Source organism: Elgaria multicarinata, chromosome 3 (assembly GCF_023053635.1).
Source record: "Elgaria multicarinata webbii isolate HBS135686 ecotype San Diego chromosome 3, rElgMul1.1.pri, whole genome shotgun sequence".
NCBI classification, from domain to species: Eukaryota; Metazoa; Chordata; class Lepidosauria; order Squamata; family Anguidae; genus Elgaria; species Elgaria multicarinata.
This window is the reverse complement of record NC_086173.1, coordinates 76,376,230-76,404,063: the sequence shown is the minus strand read 5'-3', so window position 1 is coordinate 76,404,063 and position 27,834 is coordinate 76,376,230. Positions and strand designations below refer to the sequence as shown.

The 27,834-nt window shown below is 41.6% G+C and overlaps 1 protein-coding gene across 1 annotated transcript in view; it reads right to left on the bottom strand.

Annotated features, from left to right (window-relative positions):
• Nucleotides 1-276: 276 nt before the first annotated feature.
• Nucleotides 277-27,834, bottom strand: part of JAKMIP2 (janus kinase and microtubule interacting protein 2) — a 112,802-nt gene continuing 85,244 nt past the window's right edge. Inside the window, exons 7-22 of the mRNA XM_063120631.1 lie at nucleotides 23,424-23,564; nucleotides 22,714-22,770; nucleotides 19,307-19,426; nucleotides 17,807-17,935; nucleotides 14,586-14,669; nucleotides 13,607-13,669; nucleotides 12,431-12,529; nucleotides 10,101-10,199; nucleotides 7,906-7,959; nucleotides 7,085-7,150; nucleotides 5,812-5,880; nucleotides 5,564-5,641; nucleotides 4,527-4,730; nucleotides 3,893-3,958; nucleotides 2,496-2,567; nucleotides 277-1,743 (exon numbers count right to left, since the gene is read on the bottom strand). Of these exons, the coding sequence (XP_062976701.1) occupies nucleotides 2,517-2,567; nucleotides 3,893-3,958; nucleotides 4,527-4,730; nucleotides 5,564-5,641; nucleotides 5,812-5,880; nucleotides 7,085-7,150; nucleotides 7,906-7,959; nucleotides 10,101-10,199; nucleotides 12,431-12,529; nucleotides 13,607-13,669; nucleotides 14,586-14,669; nucleotides 17,807-17,935; nucleotides 19,307-19,426; nucleotides 22,714-22,770; nucleotides 23,424-23,564 (1,380 nt within the window). The 3' untranslated portion in view covers nucleotides 277-1,743; nucleotides 2,496-2,516. The remainder of the gene's footprint in view (nucleotides 1,744-2,495; nucleotides 2,568-3,892; nucleotides 3,959-4,526; nucleotides 4,731-5,563; nucleotides 5,642-5,811; nucleotides 5,881-7,084; nucleotides 7,151-7,905; nucleotides 7,960-10,100; nucleotides 10,200-12,430; nucleotides 12,530-13,606; nucleotides 13,670-14,585; nucleotides 14,670-17,806; nucleotides 17,936-19,306; nucleotides 19,427-22,713; nucleotides 22,771-23,423; nucleotides 23,565-27,834) is intronic.

The following is a 27,834-nucleotide window of genomic DNA, read 5'->3' as shown; positions in this document are numbered from 1 at the left end:
AAGTCCGTGGCTTTTCAAGGAACTGATATGAGGGCAGATCCAGATGAGTATAAGGATGTATGAGTGCTGGGAAGCTAGGAATGATGGCATGGTGAGGAAGCAATGGGTGCTCTTGCAGCATTCCAACATTCAAAAATCAGACGCTTTGCTAGATGTCGGCATTAAGACCCATTTTGAATGCTAAGCAATGCATAGCACAAATCCTACGTTGGCCACTGTTATCATTTATATGTAGTCAGGTGTAAAGAACCACAAGCAAATTCTATGCTTGCCATATTAATATTTCTAGTTTTATTTAAATTATGCAATGCACAGGTGAGAGATAAACCCTTGCTGTCTATAAGGGGAGAGTAAGACGCATAAACCTGTGAAATGGAAGAGCAGGTCAGTGGGGACATCTGGGAACAGAGCTAATAGACCAAACCAGGCTTTTCTGCCTTCAGCACAGGGACATTTGCCCTCAAAGCCAGAAATGGCCCAAATACAAACAAATGATTCTAAACAAGAATGTGCATGAGCAAGAGCTTCTTCTGGAAGGAAACCTTGCAAAATTGAGTGAAATGTATTGTCAACTGGAAGATAAAATGCTGCATTAAGGTAGACCTTAATGATGAATTCAAGTCTATTCTCAACAGCAAGATATGCATTTGTCAAGTGCAGGTGAGATAATAAGGGCTGTTCCCTAGATTTCCTCATTTTGGTTCATGCAGCCAATGGAGAAAATAACCACAACAAGGGAAAATAAATGGCTTATACATATTTCAGGTGTACATTAACAGTGAGTGGAGGAAGAAACTCTTCGGAGGTCTGAGGTCTGATTAACAGGCATTGGGTTCCTCTCTGACACAACTATTTCTTAGTCAGAAGACCTTTCCATCCCATTCTGGTTCCAGAAGATACATTAAATGGTTAGTGAAATGAGTGTGGTGTTCTTGCACAGTTCTTCACTTGATGTAACAAAATGTCTGACACGCTGTCCTTCGTGGAAGGGCCTGACGACAGATAAGGCTACAGCATTTGTTAGGACTCCTCAAGAGCACTGTCAGCCATTCACACTAGATGTATCATCCTTGCTACTGCAGGCAGCTGTAGGTTAGTGTTCCAACTATATCTATCCCATTTTCCACCCATTAGGAAACAAAAACAGAGTACATTTTTCCCTTTTGTTCACATTGCAGCTGTCATTGTTCCTGAGTTTAAAATCAGAGAGAAAAAGAGTCCCTGTATTAAGAAAGCCAGACGTTCCAAATTGACCATTTTATCATCCTTGTCCTCTTAAGAGTTCTGAATACATTTCTTCTGCTCTGTCCCCTTTATTATTGAAGACTTTCATGGGAAGTTGGTGTTTATGATTAAAATAATCCCCCTGCACAGCAGGGATAGATTGTTCATAGTCACTTTGGTTCCTTGCCTGACATACCTTCACTCAGTCTGCTGAATGTGGTTTCTTGCTGATTCTTCACTTAAAAAAGAAAAGGAAAAACACACACAGAATCCTTATGATATACACTGATGGGATATTCTTCTCCCCCTTATAGAATTTCATTAAGTGCAGCATATTTTGTAGCTTTAGACAGGAACTGTCCAGTAACAAATCTTGAATAATGGCTTTAAACTACATGGTGGGTGTGGTCTCAGCTACAGAGTGTTGCTTTGTTTTGAGATGGTTGTAAACAGTGTTCTCTTTTTCATGGGTCTGGAAGCATCTGCCCTTTTGAGGACTTTACTGTGTAGTCAATCACTCTACAAAACAAAGGGGGGAGAATTAAGGAAAAAGTCAAATTCTACCTGCTTTATATTGCATGCACTTCCGGATTCCTATAGAGAGGTTTTCCGTTGCTCCAAAACAATTTTGGACTACAATTCCCATAAACTCCGGGCATAAAGTGGCCAATGGTCAGGGATTATGGAATAGTGGTCCAAAAGATCTGGAGGGCACCAGGTTGCCTGTTCCTGAATAGATAAAGATAAGCAACAGCGTGCTTTTTTTTGTCCTACACTTTAAACCAATCACTCCAAATGATAGCTTGAGTCTGAGACTCTAGGATAACCACAGCTGATGTGAGAGGAAACAAAATAAAAGGAGAGGAGTGCTGTTATTTAGAGGACAAAGACTAGAGCCAAATGTATATCCTGAACAAAGGCACAGTTACACTGGTGTGTTTCCTTATGGTCACTGCACCTCTACATTCTTTTAGATGACCACTTACAGTGTTTCAAATATAAACTAAAACTGTTAAGTGTGTTTGCAAGCATAAATATATATCATAGTGGTCCACTTAGCAAGGAGCTGAGAGACTGGCTGCAGCTTCCCCCTCATAACGTTTGAAAAGAAATAGCCCTTAGTAAAAGGCCTGGAAGTTGCTTGATTTATCCCCCTGTTTCCATACCAGACCTTGGTTCAGATATTCACTGAGCTGTGCAGCTTTGGAAAAATGGGAAATGGTATGTATGTGTCTAAGCATTTTAAGGAAAAATTAAGGAAACAATCTTACCTTTCAAGAGGCACATTGACATCAAGGCCAAAGAATAAAGGCAAGAGAAAAGAACAAGAACAGAAAGAGAAACTGCAGAAGAAAAAAAGGTAAATAGGTTTCAGAGGTCAGAATCTGTTTTTATTGCAATCTATGTAATAAGGTTATTGGGCATGTGATTCAGGCTGCAATCCTATACACACATAGCTGGGTAACAGTCCCAGTGAAACCAGTAGGGCTTATTCTGTGTAGACATATATAAGATTGCACTGTAACATAATTATAAATCTAGTAGAACTTTTCTGCTAGACATCTTACAGGCTTGGAACTATATGGCTAATTTCATTGATATCAGTTGATACCATAAAATCATTAAGGGCCTCATTTTTAGTAGTTTCATAAATTTCCATAGAAATCAGCATCTTATGTTGACTCTTAGCCACTGGAGATATGTGACCTGACGAAGAAGCCTGGGCACAGATGTGGGAGCCCCCATTCATTTCACTAGAACAGATGTGCATAAGTGGCAGTCCCCATTCATTTCTATGGAAGGACGCAAACATTACGACATTTTTGATTCCTTAAGTACATTGGCTCTCCTACATCTTTAAATTGTACATATTTAAAGTACAATTTAAAGTAGTTGTACAACTACTCAGGCCAGGATGGAAAATCTTTTGGGGTGAGTCCTTCCCTGAACATCTTCCAATATGATGGCATAAGTGGATTCTGCCAATGCTTTGCTTCGATTTTTCCCCACAGAGATTAAAGGCTGAAGGGCTTCTTCAGTTAAAATCCAATTGCTGCTAGGAAGGGCACTGTCTGCTCTTTATTTTTGTCTGAGTCATTACCAGAAAAAAGGAAACCGTGCCACTAGGTAGCAATTGTGCTTGCTGCCGCAGCCAAGTTATTTGCTATCTAGAAGATGCCAGAGTGAGGGAAAAGACTGATTGCTTTCTGCTCCTGCCCTCACTCTGATGGTGTCATCATGAAGTCAAATCAGAGTGAGAGTAGAAGCAGGAAGGTTTCGACCCTGCCTCTAGTGTCTTCGAGTAGAAAGAAACTGAAAAAATGGCACCCAGAAGTAATGGGGAGCATGAACACTGTTGCACATGGGGAAAATAATTTACTTCTGTTTCCATCCACCCACAAATATGTTTCCATCCCCCCAACTCTTTAGCCTGAAAATGAGGGTGGTAAAATGGAGGAAGGCGTATTTTGGCTCAGCTATAATAGGAACACCTTATTTCTAGTGGAAAAACAGAAAGGGCGGGGAAAGTTATTGGATTAGAATCTGTAGAGTGAAATAGGCAGAATGCATACTTTTTATACTAATAAAATGGGCTGGAGCTCATAAAACTTTAAAATAGCCAGTCTTCAAAAGTTTTAATACATTTTCAGTACATAAAACAACTAACCTTTTCTTCTAAATCCTTGATCTGTCTCTTCTGGATGTCAGTTTTATCTTCTAAATCTCGGATCCTCTAGAAATAAAATAAATGCATACATAAAAACAGAAAGAAACTTTTTGGCTGAGGAAAATTATTTCATGTCTACTTATCAACATGAAAATCAGTTATAATTCTAGTGAAATGTATGTATATGCCACTTACGTCGCAGTCCTATGCATGTGTACTGGATTCAATGGGTTCCATGGGGTTTACTTCCAGGTAAGTGGGTACTTAGTAATATCAATGGGGTTAAAATCCAGTTTCAGCTGGATTGTGCATGTTGTTTTACATGTCAAATTCTTGTCCTTGAAACAGATATTGTGGATAAAAATCTCCATTCTTGCAGAATAATTCCAAAGAGTTAAGTGCTTTCAGACAGAGGGCACCTTGCACTACCAAAGGGCATTGTGCAGCTCTTCCATCTTTCCCCCCATTAATAAATATATTTTGGTAAGAAAAATGTTAGAAGGACCTTTTGGGGGGGGGGAAATGGGAAGGTCACAAATGGAAGATAACAACATTTGGAACCCCTGTAAAATTCTTTGAATGAATTTATTACACAATAAAGCACCCAGTATTTCATCTGTAAATGGAATCTCACCTGATGTGCCTGCTGAAGCAATTCCATCCTCTCCTGTAGGATCTGGCAATCATATTCTCTGCTTTTTCTCAGCATCTGCCTTCTTAATTTTTCTACAGCGGTCCTAAGTTCTTCCTGCTGTTTCTCACTGAGCAATTCCCCAAACTTTATCACTGTTTCTTGCTGCAAAGCATTGTATAAGGTGGCTTCAAGCTCCTGGATTCTCTAAGGAATGGAACAGCAAACGCTGTTAGTGTATATAACCTCATACAAGACTCTGTTTTTTTATCCATGCATATATTTTTAAACTATTATACAGAACAGCTCAGCCAGCTAGCTGATGGATCAAAATGAAAATGGAACCTTTGTGATAGGTGTGTGTGTGTGTGTGTGTATGTGTGCGCGTCACCACCCCCATTACATTCACAGTATAATTGGCAGAAGTGGACTTTTTTGCCCCCCTCTTCTCATGGCAACCCCTCCATCACCTGAAAATGCTACACAGAGAGTTGGAAGATTCTGCTGAATGGAGTAAGCTGTGGGGTGTGGGGGAGTGGGGATCCCTAAATACTGGGTGGAGGGAACCTTTGTGTGTGGAGTTCTTCCTCTCGAGGAAGGCAGATCCTGGATCCAACCCATAATATCAATATTCCCACTTTTTAGACATAGAGTAGTAAATGCTGGCAGTCAACTTTAGGTTTTCCCATTCATTTCAATCGCAGATGCAGCTCCACATGCACAGAGGAATATGTGTTCACCTCTACTGAAATAAATGGGGAATCCACTGTGCCTATTGGAAATCCATGTATGTACTGGAGCTGTCACTTATGCAAGAAGCTCATAAGTAGGGTTCCCTCCCCCCCCCCCCCCGGTAACTATTCTACCTTTTCCAAACCTAAAACAAACAAACCAACAAAAAATCACACTTGCTTGGAGGTCAGTTCAAAGCAACCATGAGAACATACCGCTAAGTGCATGCATTTAACATTTGGGGTGCAACTAATCTGTGTTCTACAGTGTATGTATTTGTGTTCACTCTAGCAATGCTTTCAACTTACCATATAGGCTTGGTCAAGAGCTTGTTTCCTGTAGTCCAGTTCTTCCTCTAGATAACCTTTTATTTTACAGAACTGCTCCTACAATGAATGATGAGTTTGAAAAACAAAAATTATTCAAGAAGCTATAACAAAAGGTATGTGTGATGCTCAGGCACATAAAGGGTGGGGGGGGAAGCGACCCATTTAGAATGATGCATGGGACAAAGATGAAAATGAGACAAAGAGGACCAGTTCTCATTTTGTCCTACCATGTCACTCTCTAGTTCCATCATCTTCTGGTGCAGAGCTGCTTCGGCTCCTTCAATCTGCTGTATCCACTAGAAGACAAACAATGGCAACATGTTATCATCTTCTTCTTCTTCTTCTTCTTCTTCTTCTTCTTCTTCTTCTTCTTCTTCTTCTTCTTCTTCTTCTTCTTATTATTATTATTATTATTATTATTATTAGCATGAACAGAAATAGAAACTTTCTGGCTACTTTTCCATTTCAGATAATGGAATCTTACCTGCTTACCACTTTTAAAAAAAGTCATCCAAAGCTCAAACTTTGCTGGATGATGCACCCTCTGACCTTGCATTCCTACCCTTTCATCCCAAATGTGTGGTGGCAGGCTGTGGTTGTTCAATGATAAAAGAAATAAAACCTGCACATGGTCAGAGGCACTTTGTTATTACTGCTTATGTCCCAACCACTGAAAATATATTCTAGGGCATGCCCTGTCTTGAAATAATCATGTACATTCATTCCAACTTGTTCTTGTAAATATTTCCACCTTCCTAAACACTAGCACAATGTATTGGAGATCATTTCTATGGATAACTCATGTTTACTATTGCTCTGCTTTCCCCTTCCAAAGTGCTGAGTGCTTATTTCACTTTGTGCTATGCTACTGCTTAGTTCTCATCAGTTTCTCGTTTACAGCATACACAGACTCAGAACCAGGCAATAGCTCATCTGTTCTCCATTTAAAGAACAGACTGGCTAGTCAGAGTGCATCATGCTGGGTTATTTCTCATCATTTTTCCATTCCTCCTGTGAGCTTGTGTACATTCCTAGTGTGCATCGTTAATTAATCTGCTATTATTCCCACAGTAGGGGCTCTCAGGTCAAGCAAAACTTCTAACTAGTCATTTATCTATACAATGAAATACTCCCAACTGCAATGAACTCTTACTGGAGCCAGAGTGCTAAAGCAAGCAGGGCCTTGGACAACTGGAATGTGGTGAATAACACAAAAATGAAATGGGTTGGCCTATATTGGAGCACAAGGCCAGCTTGAACAATAGGAGCCAAACAACTGTTTCCTTTTGTGGAGGATACACTCTGAATCATTCCTTTTGCTCTTTATTGTTCACACCAGATAGTTACAGAGATTGCAAACTTTTCCATAGTTATAGTTTTTACAGTCCCCCTTTCTAATTTTGTAGAATTTGATCACACACACACACACACACACACACACACACACACACACACACACACTTTCAGATTCACTTCAGACACCAAATACACAACAAATACCTTTTCTGCCAGGGATAATACGGTACTAGCTTGAATTATAGCCACTTGCTCTTCATTTCTTAAATTCTGTAAATTCAAGAGGCAGAAAATAAAATTAATCAAATCCAGAAACCACCACCAGCTTTCTAAATAGACAGTAATTATTTTTAAAGAGAAAATTTCTTCCTTAATTTCCCATCTCCAATGGTCCATTAGGATTTCAGTGATTCTAACAGGTTCTCAGAGCTCACATGTGCAGAAGGGGTTCCCCATTCGCTTCAATGGAGGAAGCAGCTCTGTGCATGCAAGGGGATGCATTGCTCAAAGCTACCTTCTCCATTCAAATGAATGGGAAACCTGCAGGCAATGAATTTATATGTACACACTGTAGTGCTCACAGGACTCTGGATCAGTGTCAAAAAAGTTCCTATCAACAAAAGTCTAATCTTTGTAAACTAACAGAAATATTTACAGGAGTGACGGGATAAAACTAAACAAAGAAGTAAGAGCACTCGTGGGAAATAACATTTGATTTTTCCCAGAGCACAGATTCTATCCATTAATTACATTGTTGTCTCATATATTTAATCTATAAAATTCCATAAATGTTATGCAACTACATTATTAACCATACAGAAGTTTTTAATGCTTCTTGATAATCAACCATCTCATATAAACACCATTTTATTCAGAATGAGTTACCGGGGGGGGGGGAATTATAGACAAAATTCTATTGCTTTGCTCTTTGATATAAATAGATTGCTATATCGTTCCGTAACCTTAGAAGTTTTCCTTGTGGTTCTGTATATATTATGAACTTGTCAGTTATGTACATCACTTACCCCATTGTCACCCAAGATGTCTAACTGCTTTATAAGATCTGGAATGCTAACATCCTATAAAATAATAATAAAAAAGAATAAGACTAGAAAGATTAGGCTTTTCACAGTCAGTAATGTCAGTTTCATGATCCTGGAGATCCACAAACTTGCTCACTATTGCTGTTCTGTAGAAGAACAACTCTGTCTAACAAACAGGCGAGAAGGATGAGATAAATGTACATCCATCCACACGGGGTGGCAGCAGAACAACAGAAGGGAAGCGTCCAAGCAGGTGTGTATGAAAAAGCTGAGCTGTAGCTATACAAGCTCCAAAACTGGAGCACTTGATGGGGCAGAAGGAGAAGATGAGTAGGAGCCTAGATTGATCCCTGAGCATGCCATAGATCATTTGTCTCCAACCTGAAACAACTCAGGGCATGTCTACACCAGTCTTTATCCCGGGGATCATCCCTGGATCATCCCTGTGTGTCCACATGACACACGGGATCCTGGGAGCAGTTAGGGACGATTCCTCCATTTCCCCAGGATATATGGGAATACTTTTCCCCTGGCTTTACCCGCGGTCACAGGATGATCCCAAGGACTGTGGGTGGCGTTGGCACCCATCCCAGCTTCTTCCCTCCTCCCCACGAGTAGTGGGGGTCAGCAGAGGGAAGGAGCTGGGAAGGAGCCGAGTCCAGAGACATCGGGGGCGGGTGGGGAGTGGGGTTAGGGCTTTTTTGTTACTTTGTTGCTGGAGTGCAAGTGCAAAAAGGGCGGCGTGACGTCCTCCTTCCTCCCTGGACGTCACACACCACATGTGAACCCAGGGGGAAGATCTCACAATCAGCATATCGTGAGATCCTACCATCCCCTCCCTAGGTGTAGACATGCCCTTAGACTTCTGGAAAAGCCCTCCGTGACCCTTGCTACACCTCCTGGCCTTCCGGGAGGGAGGGGGCAGGATCTCATGATATTCTGCTAGCGAGATCCTCCCCCCCGCCCCCAGGTCCACACATCCGCGCCACATCCAGGGATGGTGTGGGTGCCTTTTTTTTTTTTTAAAGCAGCAGGGCCAGTCATCGGAAATGTGAGTACTTTAAAACAACAACAACCCAAAAACTGCCCCCCCAACCCCCTCCCTGCCATCTCAGGGGTGATAACATTGCTGCTACTCCCACCCCTGATGGGCACGGAGCCATGCTGCACGTCTCCTTCCCATTTCTGGTGCCGCGCTTACTTATGAATAAGCACGGCACCAGGTGGGACGGGCGTCCACATCTCCCTCAGTCTTGGGACAATCCCGAGACTGTGGGAAGAATAGGGTTTTCCCAGGGTTTCTTTCTCCCTAGGAAAACCCATGCCCATCCCCCCGGGAGTCCCTGTGCATCATTTGGATGCACAAGAACTCAGCCGTGACCAGCCTGGACTATCGGGCTGGTGTAGAAACGGACTACCCACTTTCTTCAACCAGTACTCTATCCATCATACTTTACATTTGTTAATGGCCATCTTTTCCAGTTTGAGTAACTATTTCCTATATGATATTGTACCAAATACTTTGCTGAAATCCCACCTAACTGGTAGTCTAGATCATGCAGTTGTTTGAGTCAGTATCCTGGTATGTTTAAACATCCTTCATTGCCACTGTTCCTCAGGAAACCCTATATGCCTTCTATTCCCCACAGGAGACACTAACTGTGGATAAGCTCCTAGCGCGGATTACATGATTTCAACATTGGATTATAGCCTGATATCCTCAAAAACAGAGTGCTCAAAATCATAAATCAGGTTCTATGGTCAAAATGGCTACTATACTTCCTTTGTTTACAAAAGTCCTATTCTGAACACTGGGAATGGAGTCACTGAGGTCACATCTCCATGCATTCAAGGGTTCCTTTGAGTACTCTGGAAAATAGGGGTGAGAGACTGCATGTAGAGGATCTATACACAGAGGACCCAAGAACACGTGTAGGTTGGGGTCAAGCTGAAGACATGATCCCAACTTCCCATCTCCCTCCATTTATTTAGTTGTTGTTTTGTTGTTGTTGTTGTTGTTGTTGTTGTTGTTGTTGTTGTTTTATTATTAAATTTATATCCCACATTTTTTCCTCTTCCAAAGAATCCAAGGTGGATTACATGATTTTCCTTCTCTCCATTTTATCCTATACCCAGATGAGCTAAAATCAGTTCTGAGTGAACCTAGGTGAACATACCTTGACACCTTCTTTCATGCAGTAGATCTGTAGAGCACTTACACCATCAGAGAATGGGTGGATTTGTAAATTAAATGGTGGAGACCGTCTTTCTCTCTCCTTGAAATAAAACATAGGAATTAGAAGATTAATGTACACTGTCTACTAAATTGTGGATAACATCTGTCTCCAATTTTGCTTTTTCTGTTCTGTCCTTTAAAGGGATAAAAAGACAGTTGGATTGTAGTGAAGCACATATTAATTTAATCGATTTTGTTTCTTTCTGAATTATGAGAAGCCGTATTTCTTCTTGTATTTATATATTTTCCAGAATTATTTCCTAATATGTATAATGTTTATTTCAGGAGGCCTGGTTCTAAAATATTTTGAATCCTTGAAAAGCTGGAATGGCTAGCTCAGTGCCAACACACATGAGCAAGGGTGCTTCATAGAGTACAATAGCACCATTGGTTGCACTCATCCACTTTATACATTTTCTGTGAGAGAGATCAGGTTGTGCAATGCAATAGCGTACAATAGTCCTGACCAATGTTGCCAGTGCCAACACAGAGTGTGGCTACACTGAGCTCTACAGCATCGTACTAGCGGTGCCATGGCATCCAGGGATGCCTCCCTTGGCATTAGACAAGTTCCCTTGCCTCTCCCAATCTTTCACATTTTATTTCTTAATTGACCTTGGGCAGCTGCTGAGTATGCTGCAAAGCAAAACACCTGGCCTGCACCAGACCATTCCTTTCCTTTCCTCAGAATGCCTCTTGGCTCCATGCAGGCGTTCTTAGTGAATGAAGACAGTGGTCAGCTTTAGGTCAGATACTTTGCTTTGCAACACACCCTACAAAAATTCTCAGAAGGAGAAGGAGGAACCCTGCTACTGCATGCCTGGTAAGCTTAGAGAAGGGCTGCAAAATGACCTGAGCTGGATGGGTGAAGGTTTGGGAAGACTGTGTGGTGACCAGGGAAGGGTGAGACATGACAAGGAAGGCTGTGGAGCAACCTTGGGAGGGCTGGAGAGGGCACCATGGCTGGTGGGGGTGGGCAGGGAGGAGAATGAAGGGATGTAAGTGTGGTTCTGTGATGGTGTGTGTGTGTGTGTGTGTGTGTGTGTGTGTGTGTGTATGGATTGGGGTGGGGTACGTGTAAGGGAGTGTGTAATTTTCCTATTAATTTTGGAAAATAAATTTGGTAGAACGAATTAACTTTAAATATGATTTGAGAAAACTAATTGGCTTGGCTTCCTGTGAAATGGGTGGGCTCAGACTCCATCTCTACCTTGTACTCAGGTTCTTGGGCATGGCACTTGTCTTTTAGTCTCACTAATTTGCACTGCTGTGAAACTGGTGTTTTGTGATTGGGCTGCGCCCACCACAGCAGCTATTTTTGAATTGGCACCCCCCCACACACACACACACATGGCAGCCATTTTTTGATGGCACTCATGACACTTCCTCAAATTTCCAAATGTGCTCCCCAGCCCCCAAATACCCCAGTTTTGGATACTTTCTTAGATCATGTCAGGATTCATAACCGTACGAATCCTGACGTGATCCAGTATTCCTTATACTCCATTTCATTCATTGTAAACTAATGGACCTTGCCTTGCTTCTAAAATGCAATTAAACTTGGAGGGCAGGGATCTGCATTTGTCATCATGAAAATGTTAATGAATATAAAATAAAATATATGGGTTAGCATATTATTGCAAGAATGGTCTTATAAATATGCACTCAATTTTAACCTTTAGGTCCCCTGACATCCTGTGAACTAAATGATAGTCCATCTGCTGTTAATGATTTTGTGAATATATCTCAAAGGCCATGGGTAGACCACGGGGTCGGAGGGTGACAATCTCATGATTTCATGATCGCGAGATCATCGCCCTGGCGCGCGACATCGCAGCTGCCATTTCTTTACTTTTTGTCAAAGGAGAAAGAGCGCACGAGCACTCATCGGAAAAGGGGTGAGGTTTTTTTAAGAAAAAACCTCCCACCCACCCCCACCCCCGATGGGCACAGAGCTTCTGAGGAGCTCTGTGTCCCGTGCCTGGGTCCCGGCTCCTCGCGGTTACTCGTGAGGAGCCGGGACAAACCGTGACGCCCACCCACACTTTCTACGGTCTTTGTTCATATATTATAATTCTCTCTCTATCTCTCCAAAGTTTTGTATAAAATATTCAAAGCAGCTAATAGATTCCCAAAAGCAAAATATGAAATATGAAATATATAAATGTGAAGTTATTAAATCAGAAATATAATCAGAGATGGATCATGCACTTAATTTTCCCCCCTCCAATTCATTTCTGGTTCTACAATAAAGGGTTAACAGGTGCATACTTCAAGCTCTAGATTTCGGAACTCCAACAGCTCGTTCTGATCTCTGGCGTCCTGCAGCTCCTGTTGCAATCGATTGTTGTCTATTTCCAGCTTTTCTATCTAGAGAAAGAAGATGTAAATGTGTAATTTGTGGAAGAGAAATGTATCATTTGCGTTTGTTTAGGAGTTCAGTACCGCCATCTTTTCTGCTCCCTCCTGCAAACCCCCACCCCTTCCTGGGCAGGCAAGAAAGATATACAGCCATTTGAACTTTGCTGTCAGTATGAAAATGGAAAACATAACAGAGTCTTCAAATGTTATAAATCATGTGCGATAAGCATAACTTGCCTTTAAAAATGAAAGGAAAGCTATAAATAGCAACTTGGCATATTTGCCTCTGCTGATTTGGGATTTTGGGGGGAATCATTGTTCCTTGTGGTTAAGGGAGAAAAGCACCAACAGATACTTTTGAAGATTATTTTTGATGATTCCTGCAAATTTTTTTAATGACTTTATACTTTTCATGTTTTATATTGTTAAATATATTTACAAGGACATGATTTTGAGCAACATTCAAAGAGTCCTTAGCTACTCTCTCTCTGAAGGGCCTCTTCTGCAGATTGCTAGTATAAGATAATTTTACTCTTAAAGTCTGAAGACACAATAAGAGTTTCTTGTTTTATTATGTTAAATTACAATTAGTGGGCTTCATACAATGTCACACAGACTTCCACTCATGCCAGGGGCTTTCCCTTACTCCCCAGCACAACCCAAGTCTGCTCTGGATAGTCCCTCAAACTTCTGGAACAGATCTGGGCATGTATGGAGGCTGCAGGGGGAAGGCAATCTGTTCCATCACTGATGTCAGTTTCAATGGTGGTCTTTTTCCATTTAACTTCGATATCAATAACTTTCATTTATTCTTGTTTTCTTTCATTTTCAAATTAGCGGGTTGGATCCAGCTTAGAGTAGACCCACTGAAATAAATGAGAAGATAGTCTTGATCCAGCACAGTGTGTTTTATTTTCTTCACATACAAACATCAATAAGATTTGTAGAGCAATTCTTAATGCCTACTTATTGTTTGGGTCATCATTGCCTGAATTTATAAAGAAATAAATGTCTTCTAATCCTGTAATCAGAGCAGTGAATTCTATAAATTGATGTACAATCTAGGCATTCAAGTTTTGGACATACCTTATCCAAAAGCTCCTGATTCCTCTTAATAAAAAGTTGCTTATCTTCTACCCAATGGGAGTCCTATTTGAGTAAACATATATTAAAACTGAAATAAGTGTTTGCATGCAATGAAACAGGCACATATTTGTTCATCGTGCATTATGTTGTGCACATGGTTCTGTTAAACATAACTAATATATCTGTAAGAGAATTGTCATATGTGAATTGGTCTTGAGTGGGCTGGCATTTGGGGAAACATAAAACTCTGATCATGACAGAAATGGAAGCTCCATTTCAGAGCCCTCATGACAGCCAAAAAATATTATCACATTGGAAGGACAAATTCACACCTCCTATAATGCGAGGACCTAATAACATTATCAACTTTTGAATGAGTGTTATATAGATGCAACTTGCAAGAGGATAAATATATGGATATTTGGTCTGCTTTTCTTGAAACCTTTGTATAATTCTCTCCCTTTTTTTAACAGTTTATATGATGGAAATGATGATAATTATATAAATATACATACATACATATATATATATATTAATCTATGGGTTTCTTTTTCACAATGTATCTTCTGTTTTGTTTGTTGATATTCACAATAAAAATTGTTTAAAAAAGAAAGAAAAGAAATGGAAGCTCCAATGACCAAGGGAAAAATGGACGCTATTTTCACCGTTGAGTGCTGACTCAATTCCTGCTCAGCTTTATATTATACTTATTACTGAAATTAATCCATGGTTGTGCTGTGTTATAGGAAATGGGACATCCATAGCAGCAACAGGACTTCATGGGTAAGACATATATGCCCACATGGCTTTGTTACACTTTTATCTCTCTCTCTTTCATATTCTTCATAGGTCACCTTTCAAACAGTTGATTCATCTAGGCCAAGCATATCGTTCTTATACAACAACCCATACTTCTATCAACTTCTTCATGTAAGCAAAGATATTGTATATGGATAAAAGCAACTTATAATACATCTACCTGTCCTTTTTGCGCTAGCGTTTTTTCCAGATCTTCTATTTTAGCTCTATACCTCTGGACTTCGGCTTGGAGTTGCTCTTGAGCCTGTTGAAAATAATAACCACATAGCATCATTAAAACTGTTTTCACTGCACATCAGACTGCCTAGATTTCAGGTTACAGTGGGTGCAATCCAGAGAAAGTTAAATAAATAGCGTGTTCAATCTCTGCTGGTTTCATTGAGATGAATGGGTGCTTAATTTTCTCTGCACCTCCTGTCTATAACATAGGTACACAGGAAACTGTCTTATACTGAGTCAGGAATAACACACAAATGCTAAAGGGCACACAGCTGTTCGAGGGATATTATAATGTACTATTACCATAACAAAAGTAATAGTACAAGGTAAGCAGAAAATGGTGAATTGAACAATTCTACACACATGTATGTGTTACACATACATAAAGTACAAATAAACAGTATTTTTTACAGATGGGCAAAGGTGTGAACATAAATTGAAGACAAGTTCTATACAAGCCAGATAAGGTCTTTAAGCGAAGCAAAGTATTTTTACAGGCACCTGGTTCAGTCCTGTTTTGCCAAGTTTTTGGCTTCTTCAGAAAAACAAAATCATTATCTGTAAAGACTGGAAACATATACATAATACAAATGAAATCCAATTTGAAGTTACATAGTTGTTTTGAAATAGCATCAGATAAGACCCAAAACTTTTTCTGTTAAGACTCACCGCCATTAACGAGCAATGCCGTGGGCGTAAGGGAAAATTGAAAACTTTAAGTAATCTTAGAAAAAGTTTTGGGTCTTATCTGATGCTATTTCAAAACAACTATGTAACTTCAAATTGGATTTCATTTGTATTATGTATATGTTTCCAGTCTTTACAGATAATGATTTTGTTTTTCAGAAGAAACCAGCAGCACAGTGAAACAGGACTGAACCGGGTGCCTGTATGTGTAACACATAAGCTCTCTGTGTAGAATTGTTCAGTTCACCATTTTCTGCTTACCTTGTACTATTACTTTTGTTATGGGTTGTTGTTGTTGTTTATTCGTTCAGTCGCTTCCGACTCTTCATGACTTCATGGACCAGCTCACTTACTCATTTTATAATATTCCTTGAACAGTTGTGTGCCCTTTAGCATTTGTTTGTTATTCCTATTCAACTGGTGCCCATTTTGGGGGTAATTATACTGAATCAGACCGTTGATGCATGCAGAGCTAGTGTATTGTAGTGGTTGGAGAGTTGGACTAAGGCCTTAGTTAGACCAGGCTTTATCACGGGGCGAATCCGGGATCGTCCCTGTGCGTCCAGATGACGCACAGGGGATCCCGGGATCAGGGAGGGATCATCCCTCCCTTTGGGCCTGCTTTTTCCACGGTCTTGGGCTGAGCCCGAGATTGCGGAACATGTGGCCCATTTCCGCGGTTTGACCCCACTCTGTGCAATTACTCGCGCGGAGCTGGGAGCCGCGCACGTGCTCCTCAGGTGCGCTGCGCCCGTCAGGTTTAGGCGGGGGGAGCGAGGAAACTAAATTACATTTTTAAAAAACCCTTACCTTCAGCACACGAGCGTTCGTGTGTTCCGTCGTCTTTAAAAATAAAAAAATGGTGGCCTCTCTTCCTGAGGTCGTCACTCCTCATGTAAATGGAGGAGGGATCTTGCATTAATCACAACGCGAGATCTTCCCTCCTCCGTCATGGGACAAAAGGTAAGTCTAGCTAAGGCCTAAGACTCTGGAGATTGGGGTTCTAGTTCCACTCAGTCATGAAGCTGAATGGGTGATTTTGGGCCAGTCACTTACGCTCAGCCTGAGCTACCTCACAGGGTTGTTATGAGGATAAAATGGAGAAGAGGGGGACCATGTAAGCCAACTTTGGTTTCTTGCAAGGTGAAAAAAGGTGGGATATAAATGAAATGATCAATCAATCAATTAATGTAGCTCAGTGTTGTCAACATTGATTGGCACCGGCTCTCCGGAGTTTCAGGCAGAATTTCCCGCCAGCCCTGAACCTGGAAACTGCATGCAATGTCTGTGCTCCACCGCTGAGCCATGGCCCTGTATCCTACTGAATGAGTTTAAACACATTTTCTGAGTGGCAGCATTACTCAGTGTTGCCATTGTATTTACAGTGTACAATCGGCCTTCCTGTTATTATTACACTTAAGTTATAAGATTTTAGACAACAGCTTTGGCAATATTAGAAATTCTGTCTTGTAACTGTGAACTTCAGGACAATTCCAGCCTCTATGTTTGTTTACAACTCAACAAAACATTGCCAGCTCTACTCAAGAAGCTATTTTGGAAACTGAGGTGGCAGAATAGTGAGAAAATGAAAGTGTTGCCATCACCGACATACTAGGCGCTGCCTCTAAACAGGAAAAGTGGCTGCGGATCTGTGCTGCCTCAGGTATATGACATCTGACGTTGCTCCAGGGCAATCTGGGGGCAGCCCCTGGTGGAAGGTGACCGGCAATTGGTTGCCTTCGACCAGGAATAGGGCGTGTGTGTGGTTCCGGCACCCGGATGGCTGCCATAAACCCCGTGATCGCTCCTCAGCATTGGGATTACCCGATGCCACCCCAGGAGAGGAAAACTACAAGGTTTTGGAGGGAGGCAGCGCCAACTTTGCGCCATGAAGACAGCCCCTGGTATCATTTAATGCTTAAAATTATTTAGTTCCAAAGAACATAACTGCAGCATAGTACCTTGGCCAGTATGCATTTTTTAAATTAATAACTCTTAGCATTTGATCAAGTTTATAGAGATTCAAAGTGCTTCACACATGTGATGAGTTTGTCTGGGACTTTTGTTCCCCACCAAGCTATCCTTCCGGTTTTGCCACCATTTGAGATAAGGCAGTTGGGTACTTGGGCCAGAGGGTTTTCTGTTGTGGCGCCCAGGATATGGCAATGGGTGGTGAGATGGTTTGATTTAAGTGAGCCTGTTTAGAATCATGATTTTTTGATCTGCTGCTCTTTTAAACGGCTGAGGCTGCCTTCTACAAACCTCCAGCTTTACTCCCCGCATGGAGCTGGATCCAACCCAATGTCAAATCTTGTTTAGTGCCACATTAATTGACGATGCTCTGTGAACTGCAACAAAACTTTAATTTTGTCACACAGCTAAGAGTTTCTTTCAACATCTCTCTCCATCTGTTTCTAAGTTTGGGAAATGGGCTTGTTTGGGATCACATCTACATCGCCCTTGGCGAATACCAACCTTGGCTTCTCGTTCTGCATCTATGATGCCCCCTGTTTGCTCTTGCAGTAACGCATAGGCTCTTTGCAGGGCCTGATACTCCTTTGTTAATTGTCGAAATCGCAACTCCGATTCTTCAGCTGCTAAGCTCTGCAGGAGAAAGAAAAATGGTCTCCGGTGAGTAGCAGCTGTAGAAATATTATAAAAAAGGTGGAATGTGTAAAGAACATAAGAAGTTCAGAGCAAGGATCCATCTAGCCTAGCACTCTGTTCACACAGTGGCCAAACAGCTGTCGACCATGGACCCACAAGAAAGACCCTGGCCATGGCTAGACCAGGCCTATATCCCAGGATTGTCCCAGGATCATCCCTGTGCATCCAAATGACACACAGGGGATCCCAGGAGCAGGCAGGGACGACCCCTCGATTTGCCTGGGATAATCCTTAGGTCTAGCTAAGGCCACAGTTGCAAAAGTACCTTTCCACCCATGTCCCCCAGCAACTGGTGTATACAGGCATACTGCCTCGGACACTGGAGTTAGCACATAGCCATCAGGACTAGTAGCCACTGATAGCCTTCTCCTTCGGGAAACCACAGACTGTTGTAAGTGTGGTGTTTTATAGAATTTAAATTGAAAAAGAGTCAGTGCATCCAACACAACCATCTCAAGACTTTATTTTTTCAAGAGGTTATCTTTAATTTCCTGGACATTTTTTAAAAAATTAAGAGAAGGCAATTTATATTTAATGAGATGCATGTAACCCACAAGGAACATTGTAGCTCTGTTATGCCTTATGTGGTAGTCTAAAAATTCTTATAAATAGCAGGTGCAGGATAGGGACAATCTATATTAGGACTGCAGTGTGGGGAGAAGGGCTGTAACCTTTTCCCCTGCCATTTTCTAGCTGAAAAAAGCACACATGCCCCAAGCTGCTATATGTCCCCCGAACCTGCTCTGTGCCACTTTGGGGGCAGGGGAAAAATGTTAAGCTCCCATCTTCCGCAATCCTGATCTAAATCAATCCCTTCTTCATCTGCTGTCAGTTAAAGAAACAGAAGGCGAATCAGGGATTCAGATTTGTGTTTACGATCACATGTATTTTGACCCATGTCACTCAAGCTGAATGGATGATTCATCTGGTAAGAAGGTGCTTATCATACCTTCAAAGTGCCAGGGATTTCTTTCCTGAAAACAAAATGGCACACAAAGGCAAGGCAATTGATGGAGAAATATATTAAACTTTGCAATAACCTTCCTGACTATGATAATTTTTGACACAAATTGTCAATAATACTGTTTAGCCCTTCTTTAAAATATAGATAAAAAGATATACAAAGCCTTCTATTTCACATTGTTTTCCTCCTTCCATAAAGACTTATTAATCTTAAGGATTTTGTGCAGATTTGAGTCATGTCCCAATGTTAAAAACTATTTAAAAAATCTAGAACAGTGACTGAAGGAAATCTAAAAAAACCCCACTGCCTTTATACCAGTCCCCACTGTTAGCAAGAAATCTTACTTCATCCAGGTCTTCATCTGGTGTTGCTGGTGTTCTGTCTGTCCTGAATGAAGCCATGGATGAGGTTTCAGAGTCCATGGAATCATCATCACCCCCGTAAACTGTGTCCAAGACATGCCTCTGAAGGAAGGGGGAAACTCACATGAAAAAAAAATACAACCAATATCCCACCTTCATCATAGGGAATAGTCAGGCCTGTTCATGGCTTGGGACCGCAATACCTGATGGAACGCCTCTCCCGACATGAACCTACCCGTACACTGCGCTCAACATCTAAGGTCCTCCTCCGAGGGAAGCTCGGAGGATGGCAACAAGGGAGAGGGCCTTTTCGGTGGTGGCCCTCCGACTGCGGAATGATCTCCCTGATGAGGTTTGCCTGGCACCAACACTGTTATCTTTTAGGTGCCAGGTCAAGACTTTCCTCTTCTCCCAGGCATTTAACACCATTTAACAGCGCTAAGTTTGTTTTTTAAGGACCCCCAGAACTGTTGTTTTTAAATGGGTACTGTTGTTTTTATACTGTTGTTCTTATGTTTTAAATTTTGTATACTTTTAATGTTTACTGTTTTAAACTTTTGTAAACCGCCCAGAGAGCTTCGGCTATGGGGTGGTATATAAATGTAATAAACAAACAAACAAATAAATATAAGCCCAGCCGTTGTGATGGATCTTAGGGCACATGAATGTAGTTTTGTTGGCTGGTTGTGCATTGACCAAATTCTCATATGCAGATGAGTGATAGAATCTGGATAGTAAACTGGTGTGGTGTCACTGGTGGATCCTCTTTGGTTTTAGAGATACCATGCATACCACAGCTCCTTCTCCCAATCCTCACTGAACCTGTTCAGGCAACACGCTAAGCCACAGTGGTTAAGCATTTTGAGCTTAACCACATTATGCCTTAGTGTGTCATGTGAACCATGACTTTCCTAACCATGGTGGCTACATAAACACGGTTTAAACACATTCACTAACCATTTGCTGCAGAAGAGCTAGCGGCCTAACTATGGCTTAGCATGTTGTCTGAACAGGCCCAATTTGTGTTAGATCAGTGGTAGTCATGATGCAGATACAGGTTCATGTTCTGCTATACAACTGGAAGAAATTTCACTAAAGTCAGTGCACAACAGCATTGGTATTCATTACACCATTTCAACAAAGCCCAGTGCCTTTCCCACTGGCATTATTGGGACTCAGGATATTTTGGGTGGGGTGGGGGAGGAGGCAGGGTATAAATGAATACATGATAATCCTTGATTATGACCCTAATGATGCTGGATTGCTGCATAAAGACCTACTTAAGTTGTGTATAACACATAATTGGAACTCTCCAAAGAAACCACGTAGCAGCAGTAGATTGATAAAATTTCAGAGACTGATTATGTACAAAGTTACTCAGCAAATACGGAATGTTAATATAAAATGATACTATGGCACCATGGTTTCCATATATTTCTGTGGCCAGTCCTACCATTAGGCAGAGTGAGGAAGCTGCAAATTCTTTGTTATTTAATGTATTATTGTTCTATTCTCCCCCCCCCCCCCCAAGCAGTGGCTCTTGTGGAATTTTTAGCTGAAGTATTACGCACAGGCCTGGAAAGCTACGTTGACAGAAGACTGTCCGAGGGAAACAGGTCTTTGCTGTTATCTTCCTCCCAGTTAATTGACCATTGTTCAACTCTAAACATGTCCTGCTAGACTTCCAGGCTAAGTGTGGAATCAACAACCAGGCAGACTGACTCAGCAGACAGAGGGGATTAAAGGTGTGGATTCAGGATACAAGTAGGGTGATCAAAGGGGTTTCAGCTGAGAGGGAGGGGGGAAGAAGGAGCAGGGATTTGGCTACTTAAACTTTGTGCATGCTCAATAAACTTCACTTTGGTTGCCTCAACCCTCAGAGTGCGTGAGTATTACTACATTTAGCCTCAGGTGCAAAAACATTTTGGCCATCTTTTGGCACAATGCACCCTGACTGGGCAGGTGGGTTGGGGTGTCATTGCTATTGTGCTTCAGTCCACAAAACGTCCTGGGCTAGCCCTGTTTCCCTATGCTGAAGCCCTTCAAGCTTTTGATATAATTTGAAGAGCTCACAATCTAAAATTTGACACAGGGCAAACAACAGATGAAGGGGGTAAACCCAGAAGCAATAAGTGGTTGTTTCAGTTCCATGTACTTAGGTTTGGTTATAAGCTGAGTTTCAATGGGCCAGAGGAACAGTGCTCCGATAACTGCTACCTTACAAGGTCTATGATTTAAATTCAGTTTGTAATAGTGTAGTGTCTCCAAACTCCCTAATTGAATTAGAAACATCAAAGCACAGATATGAGTCATGCCTTAAGATGACAGAGCTGCTTAATCAGCAGGTTTGGATATCAAAGTACCGATTTCAGCACTTTAAAACTTGCCAAACAAAGTGAGTCAGTCATGCAGACAGATTGATTAATGAGAATTTTAGGCACACTTAGATTACTATGTTTTTATTCCCACATAAAGGATAAGATATCACAGGAATGGAAAATGTATGGGATGTACATGGTCAATGGTTAGGAGTTTTGTGGCTTCCACCTCCATAGATATGAGCTCCACAACTATACTGAGCTTGGGAAGCAGAGGACCAGATTCACAAGTCTCTGCTGCTTTGTTTTGTTTTTCTTGGCTCTACATCCCCACAGCTGGTAGCTGCATCCTGGATTTACTGCCATTTGAGCAAACACACTGTCCCTTCATTGCACCATTTCAGGCAAGCCTAGCGCCTTTCCCACTGAAATTATTGGGACTCGAGACATTGCGTTCAGAACAGAGCAATTTCATCAATTGGGAATTGAGATTCAACTGAAGTAAAGACCAGATCTATTTGTCTAAGGCATCAGCCATTTTTCCCAGCTCGAGGTCATCCCTGTGCATAAAAATGATGCACAGCTGATCCTGGGGTCAATGCAATTATTCTGATTTTCCCCGCAGTCTCTGGACACCCCCGAGGTCAGCGGGAGGTGTGGCACTCGTTCCTGTGTACTCCCTCCTCCCTGTGAGTAGCGGGGCTCACCAAATGGGCACGGAGCTCTGCGGGGGAGTCTGTGCCCATTGGGGGTGAGGGGGGGAGCATTTTCACCATCCCAGGGATGACTCTCAGCGCTTTTCGGCGCCGAGTTTCAAGTTTTGTTTTTTAAAAATTTACTTTGGGGGCAAGATCCTGCCTGCTCAATTGCGCAAGGCCTCCATTCTTTAAAAAAAATTAAAATGCTGTGCCAGAATGTCCCTCTTCACTTCCTGGATGACATGCTGGCGTTTGGACCCTGGGGGATGATCCCAGAAGCTGGAAAGCCTGAGATCCACCCCGCCATCCCAGAAGGCCTGCAGGTGTAGATGAGGCCTTAATGGGCATTCAAAATACTGCATATTTCACTTGCCTTAATTGGCTTTGAACTTCTTTTATGCTTCCTCCGCCGTATAAGTTTCTCTCTGTCCTGTATAATGAGATCAAGACACAGTTAGAGCCTAATAAAGCATATGTTTTCAAAGATCAACATTGTCCATAAGCATTTAACTCCTTAATTTTCAGCAGAAATAAAGCAGAATAAATATATACTCTAATTTCTTAATAATAATAATAATAATAATAATAATAATAATAATAATATTTATTTGTTACCCGCCTCTCCCTCTGGATCAAGGTGGGGTACAACACTAATAAAAACACCATAAAATACATACAACTAATTCAAACATTTAAAACCAGTGCATCATTAAAAGCCGCACACCATTAAAAAAGGCATCTTAAAATTCAACTGGGTAGGCCTGCTGGAAAAGATCAGTCTTTATGGCTTTCTTAAATTCTGGAAGACTGTTAAGTTCACAAATCTCTCCCGGCAAGCCATTCCACAAACTGTGGCTGTGTAGAAATGTTATTTATTTCAAATATTCCTACCCTACCATTCCATCTTTGGTTCTCAAGGTGGCCACTGATCGATTAAAAATTCTAAAATGCCTATTTATTTAGTTGTCTTTGATAGTCATTTCTATTATGCACCTGGAACTTAAAAATTGTGGGTTTTTTTAAATGATGGAGGCTTTCCTGATCTACCCCTTTACTTTTAGTTTCTTCTGGACTATGACCTACCCGTGTCAGCTCATCAATTATGTTCTGTTGTTCTATAACCTGAAGCTTCAAAAATTCAGTTTCTTGCTCTTCATTAGCTTGGTCCAGATCATTGAGAGATTTTAATTTCTTCAAAGGAGGATGGGATGTCATTTTTTCTTTCTGTTTTGCAAAAATAAAACAACATGAAAAATTACTCTTTTTTAAAAATATATCTTCTGCTTTATTGGCCCAGATTCTCTTGAGTATTTTTAACATTTCTATTAATTCATTCACTCATTCATTCATTCATTTCCCTCCTGTATTAAGTATCAAATTGTTTATAGAGTTAGGCTACAGGTTTCCCATGGTGTGCATTTCTGAGTGATATCTTAGTGTAGACAGAATGTAAGATATATTACTTGTCTAGAAAAGTGGCACTGACCACTGACCTTTCTGCAGCTGAAAATCCAGCATTCTCGTATGGATGGATGTCGCAGACTCTGGTATGGGCTGCAGTCCTATACACACTATTTATTTATTGCATTTTTATACTGCCCAATAGCTAAAGCTCTCTGGGTGGTTCACAAAAATTAAAACCATTCAAAGTATAAAACAAACAGGATAAATGATATAAAATGCAATATAAAAACACTGCCAGAATAAAATCAGCAGCAGTGCAGAAATACAAATTTAAAATGCAAATTTTAAACAGAAAAGTTATAATTAAGTTTATAGACTGTTAAAATGCTGAGAAAATAAAAAGGTCTTCACCTGGCATCTAAAAGAGTATAATGTAGGTGCCAGGCGAACCTCTTTAGGGAGCTCATTCCACAGCTGGGGTGCCACAGCAGAGAAGGCCCTCCTCCTGGTAGCCACCTGCCTCACTTCCTTTGGCAGGGGCTCACGGAGAAGGACCCCTGAGGATGACCTTGTACATATGGGAAGAGGTGTTCCTTCAGATAGCCTGTCCCCAAGCCTCTAACATTTAACATACCCATATGTTAAATGTTAATACCAGCACTTTTGTTGGCCAGTCCCTGTTAGTAAACATGCTGCCCTGTTTTGTACCAGCTGAAGCTTCTGGACCATTTTCAAAGGCAGCCCCACGTATAACGCATTGCAGTAATCCAAACGAGAGGTTAGCAGAGCATGGATAACTGTAGCTAGGCTATCTCTGTCCATATAAGGGCGTAGTTGGTATATCAGCCTAAGCTGATAAAAGGTGCTCTTTCCCACTGAGTTCACCTGTGCCTCAAGTGACAGTTCTGGATCCAAGAGCACCCCCAAACTACGAACCTGACCCTTTAGGGGGAGTACAACCCGGTCCAGAACAGGGTGAACATTACCTAGCCAGACAGGCGAACCACCCGCTAACAGTACCTCCGTCTTGTCTGGATTGAGTTGTTGGCCCTCATCCAGTCCATTACTGTGCTCAGGCACTGATTCAGAACAGCCACTGCCTCACTTGGGTTTGATGAAAAGAAGAGGTAGAGCTGGGTATCATCCACATATTGATGACACCTCAACCCACAGCTCCGGATAACCTCTCCCAGTGGTTTCATGTAAATGTTAAACAGCATAGGGGATAAAACAGAGCCCTGTGGAATCCCGTGGCCTAAATGCCATAGCACAGAGCAATAATCCCCCAGCACCACGTTCTGGAATCGGCCATCCAAGTAGGAGGGGAACCACTGCAACACAGTGCCTCCAACTCCCAGCCCAGACAAGCTATCCAGAAGGATACCATGGTCGATGGTATCAAAAGCTGCTGAGAAAACCAAGAGAATCAACAGGGTCGCACTCCCCCTGTCCCTCTCCCAGCAAAGGTCATCCCACAGGGCAACTGAGGCAGTTAACGTTCCAAAACCAGGCCTGAAACCAGATTGAAATGGATCTAGATAATCAATTTCATTCAAGAGTGCCTGGAGTTGTCCTGCAACTACCCGGCCAGGAAGGCAATATTAGCCACTGGCCTGTAATTGTTAACATCCTCCAGGTCCAGGTTAGGCTTCTTCAGGAGTGGTCTAATTACTGCCTCTTTTAAAGAGGCTGGCACCACTCCCTCTCTCAGGGAGGCATTTACAACCCCCTGGACCCAGCCAGTGATCCCCTCCTTATTGTAACGAGCCATGAAGGGCAAGGGTCAAGCACACAGGTAGTTGACTGGACTTGGCCAAGCACCTTTTCACATCCTCGGGCCTCAATAACTGAAACCCATCCAATAAAACGGTGCTCTGAATACCTCTACTAGTGGAACTGCATTAAGTGTGGTGTCCAATTCATGACAAATCTGAACAACTTTATCATCAAAGGGCCGTGCAAACACATCACAGCGTGCTACCGAGGGTTCCACCATCTCTCACCCTGGCCCAGAGTGTAACAGGCCATGAATTATCCAGAAAAGCTCCGCTGGATGACACTGAGAAGATGCAATGCTGGTGGAAAAGAACTGTCTCTTTGCCACCTTCACTGCCAGAGTAGGCTCCATAGTGAGTTTAGGGATAGCTATTAGGGATATTAGGGGGTAAGCAATACTGAATTCAGCGGGTTTTGTTTTTTATTCAGTAGTTTGTTTTACTCAGATTAACTTCTGAGTAAAATACTTAGGATTTAACTGTTTCTTTGTTGTCTAGAAAATGATTTATGTTAAACCAGATTACTTTTGTAACTTTAATCCCTGGAGAATTAGTCACCCAGTTCTGCATGAAGTAGTGAAAATTAATCCCAGCCCATTTACTTGAACAGCAAGCTTAACTGAATACACATTTCAGTATGTGCTCACATCAGGTTTTTCTTATTATTATTTTTATAAAGAAAAATGTATAGAGAGCCAGTGAGAAATGATATGGGGAAAATTTGGATGGATTATTTCTTTGTCTAGACAGCACACTTCTTTGCCAGTTTCACAAAGATAATGGGGCTGATCACACAACATGGCAGTAAGGCTGTGGAGTGTGTGGTTGCCATTTTGAAATTATTATTATTATTATTATTATTATTATTATTATTATTATTATTATTATTCCTCCTCCTCTCTATTTTATCCTCACAAAAGCCCTGTGAGATAGTAGGCTGAGGGTTAGTGACTGGCCCAGTCACCCAGTGAGCTTCATGGCCAAGTAAAGTATAAAACCCAGATCTCCCCAGTCCCAGTCCAACACTCTACAAGTCAATAAGCACTACAAATCACTGTATGTCACTGGTTTAGCATAATGTGTGAATGCGGACAATGAAAAACTGGGAGGGGGCTATATACCATTAAACAGCATATGGCATTAAATAAATGGAGACAGCTTTATTAAGGGTGTGGTCTAGTGTTCCCTACTTGTGGTGTGGTATGAAACAATTCTAGGGATGGTGCCTTCCAACCACTGCATAAAGGGAATCCTAGTACATGCTAGATGTTCATTTGTACAACCACAGGAATAATTTAAGAGGGAATTGGGTGAATCACATGTACATTTGTACACATGAATGCCCAGGTCACATGCAACTTCCTTTGTACAGTAGTGGGTGTGTATGATTCCAATGAGTTTGCCCATGTCCCAATAGGAAATTACAAGACCCATCAACATTTAAACTAGCTCTTTGAATGAGAGGGAAACAGGCCGTGTTATCATGAGTGGAACAAAATGCCCCCAGAAACATGGTCAGAAGGCATGTGGTAACAGAAATTTTGCAGAAATTTTGCGGATCTGTGTTTGGTCAGTGCCTGAAGGGACACTGCATGGGACTGTATGTATGCCATCACAAGTTTCATGGAAGAAAGGCAAGTTATATATAAATAGATTAAACAAATACCTTACTGCATGAAATTACCTTTGCAAGTCTGTGTTGCCAGACTTACATCATAGTCCGTTGCCTGTCTACGTAGACATACATCCTACTGGGTTCGATGAGACTGAGATCATCATCAGATGGGGGGGGGATCGCGTTTCCCTTGCCTCCTGCTGCTGTCCCACAATAGGACAAACAGCTTCCTCTTTCTTTACATGGGGAAGAAAGAGGAAGCAAGCAACAATTACGTGGCCCATTCAGTGGGCGTTTTTATCTGCTTCTTCTGCACACGGCAGGAAATGGTGGCAAATTTTGCTATAGCCCTTCAAATTGGATTTTCTCTGTCTTATTTTATGATGGAAAAAAGACCTGAAGGAGTGGGAGACTCACCGGAGGTGGACGTCGTCGTCAAAAGGACCCATGAAAAACTGTGAGAGGCAAGTAATTAGCGTGCTATAAAACGCTCATCTGTTGAGCCCTTTACTTCAATAAGTGTGTATAGGATTGCAGCCTTAGGCATGCAAGACATCATGCCCAATCCAGGAAGGTGTGAATATACTAGGATGCAAGTGTACCTGACTTGTTGGCAGGATCCTTTCTAGCTACAATCAGTTCTTGGACAGTTGAAGGTCAGCATGTAATTGCCTGGATTTTAAGCTATTGACATTTCCAC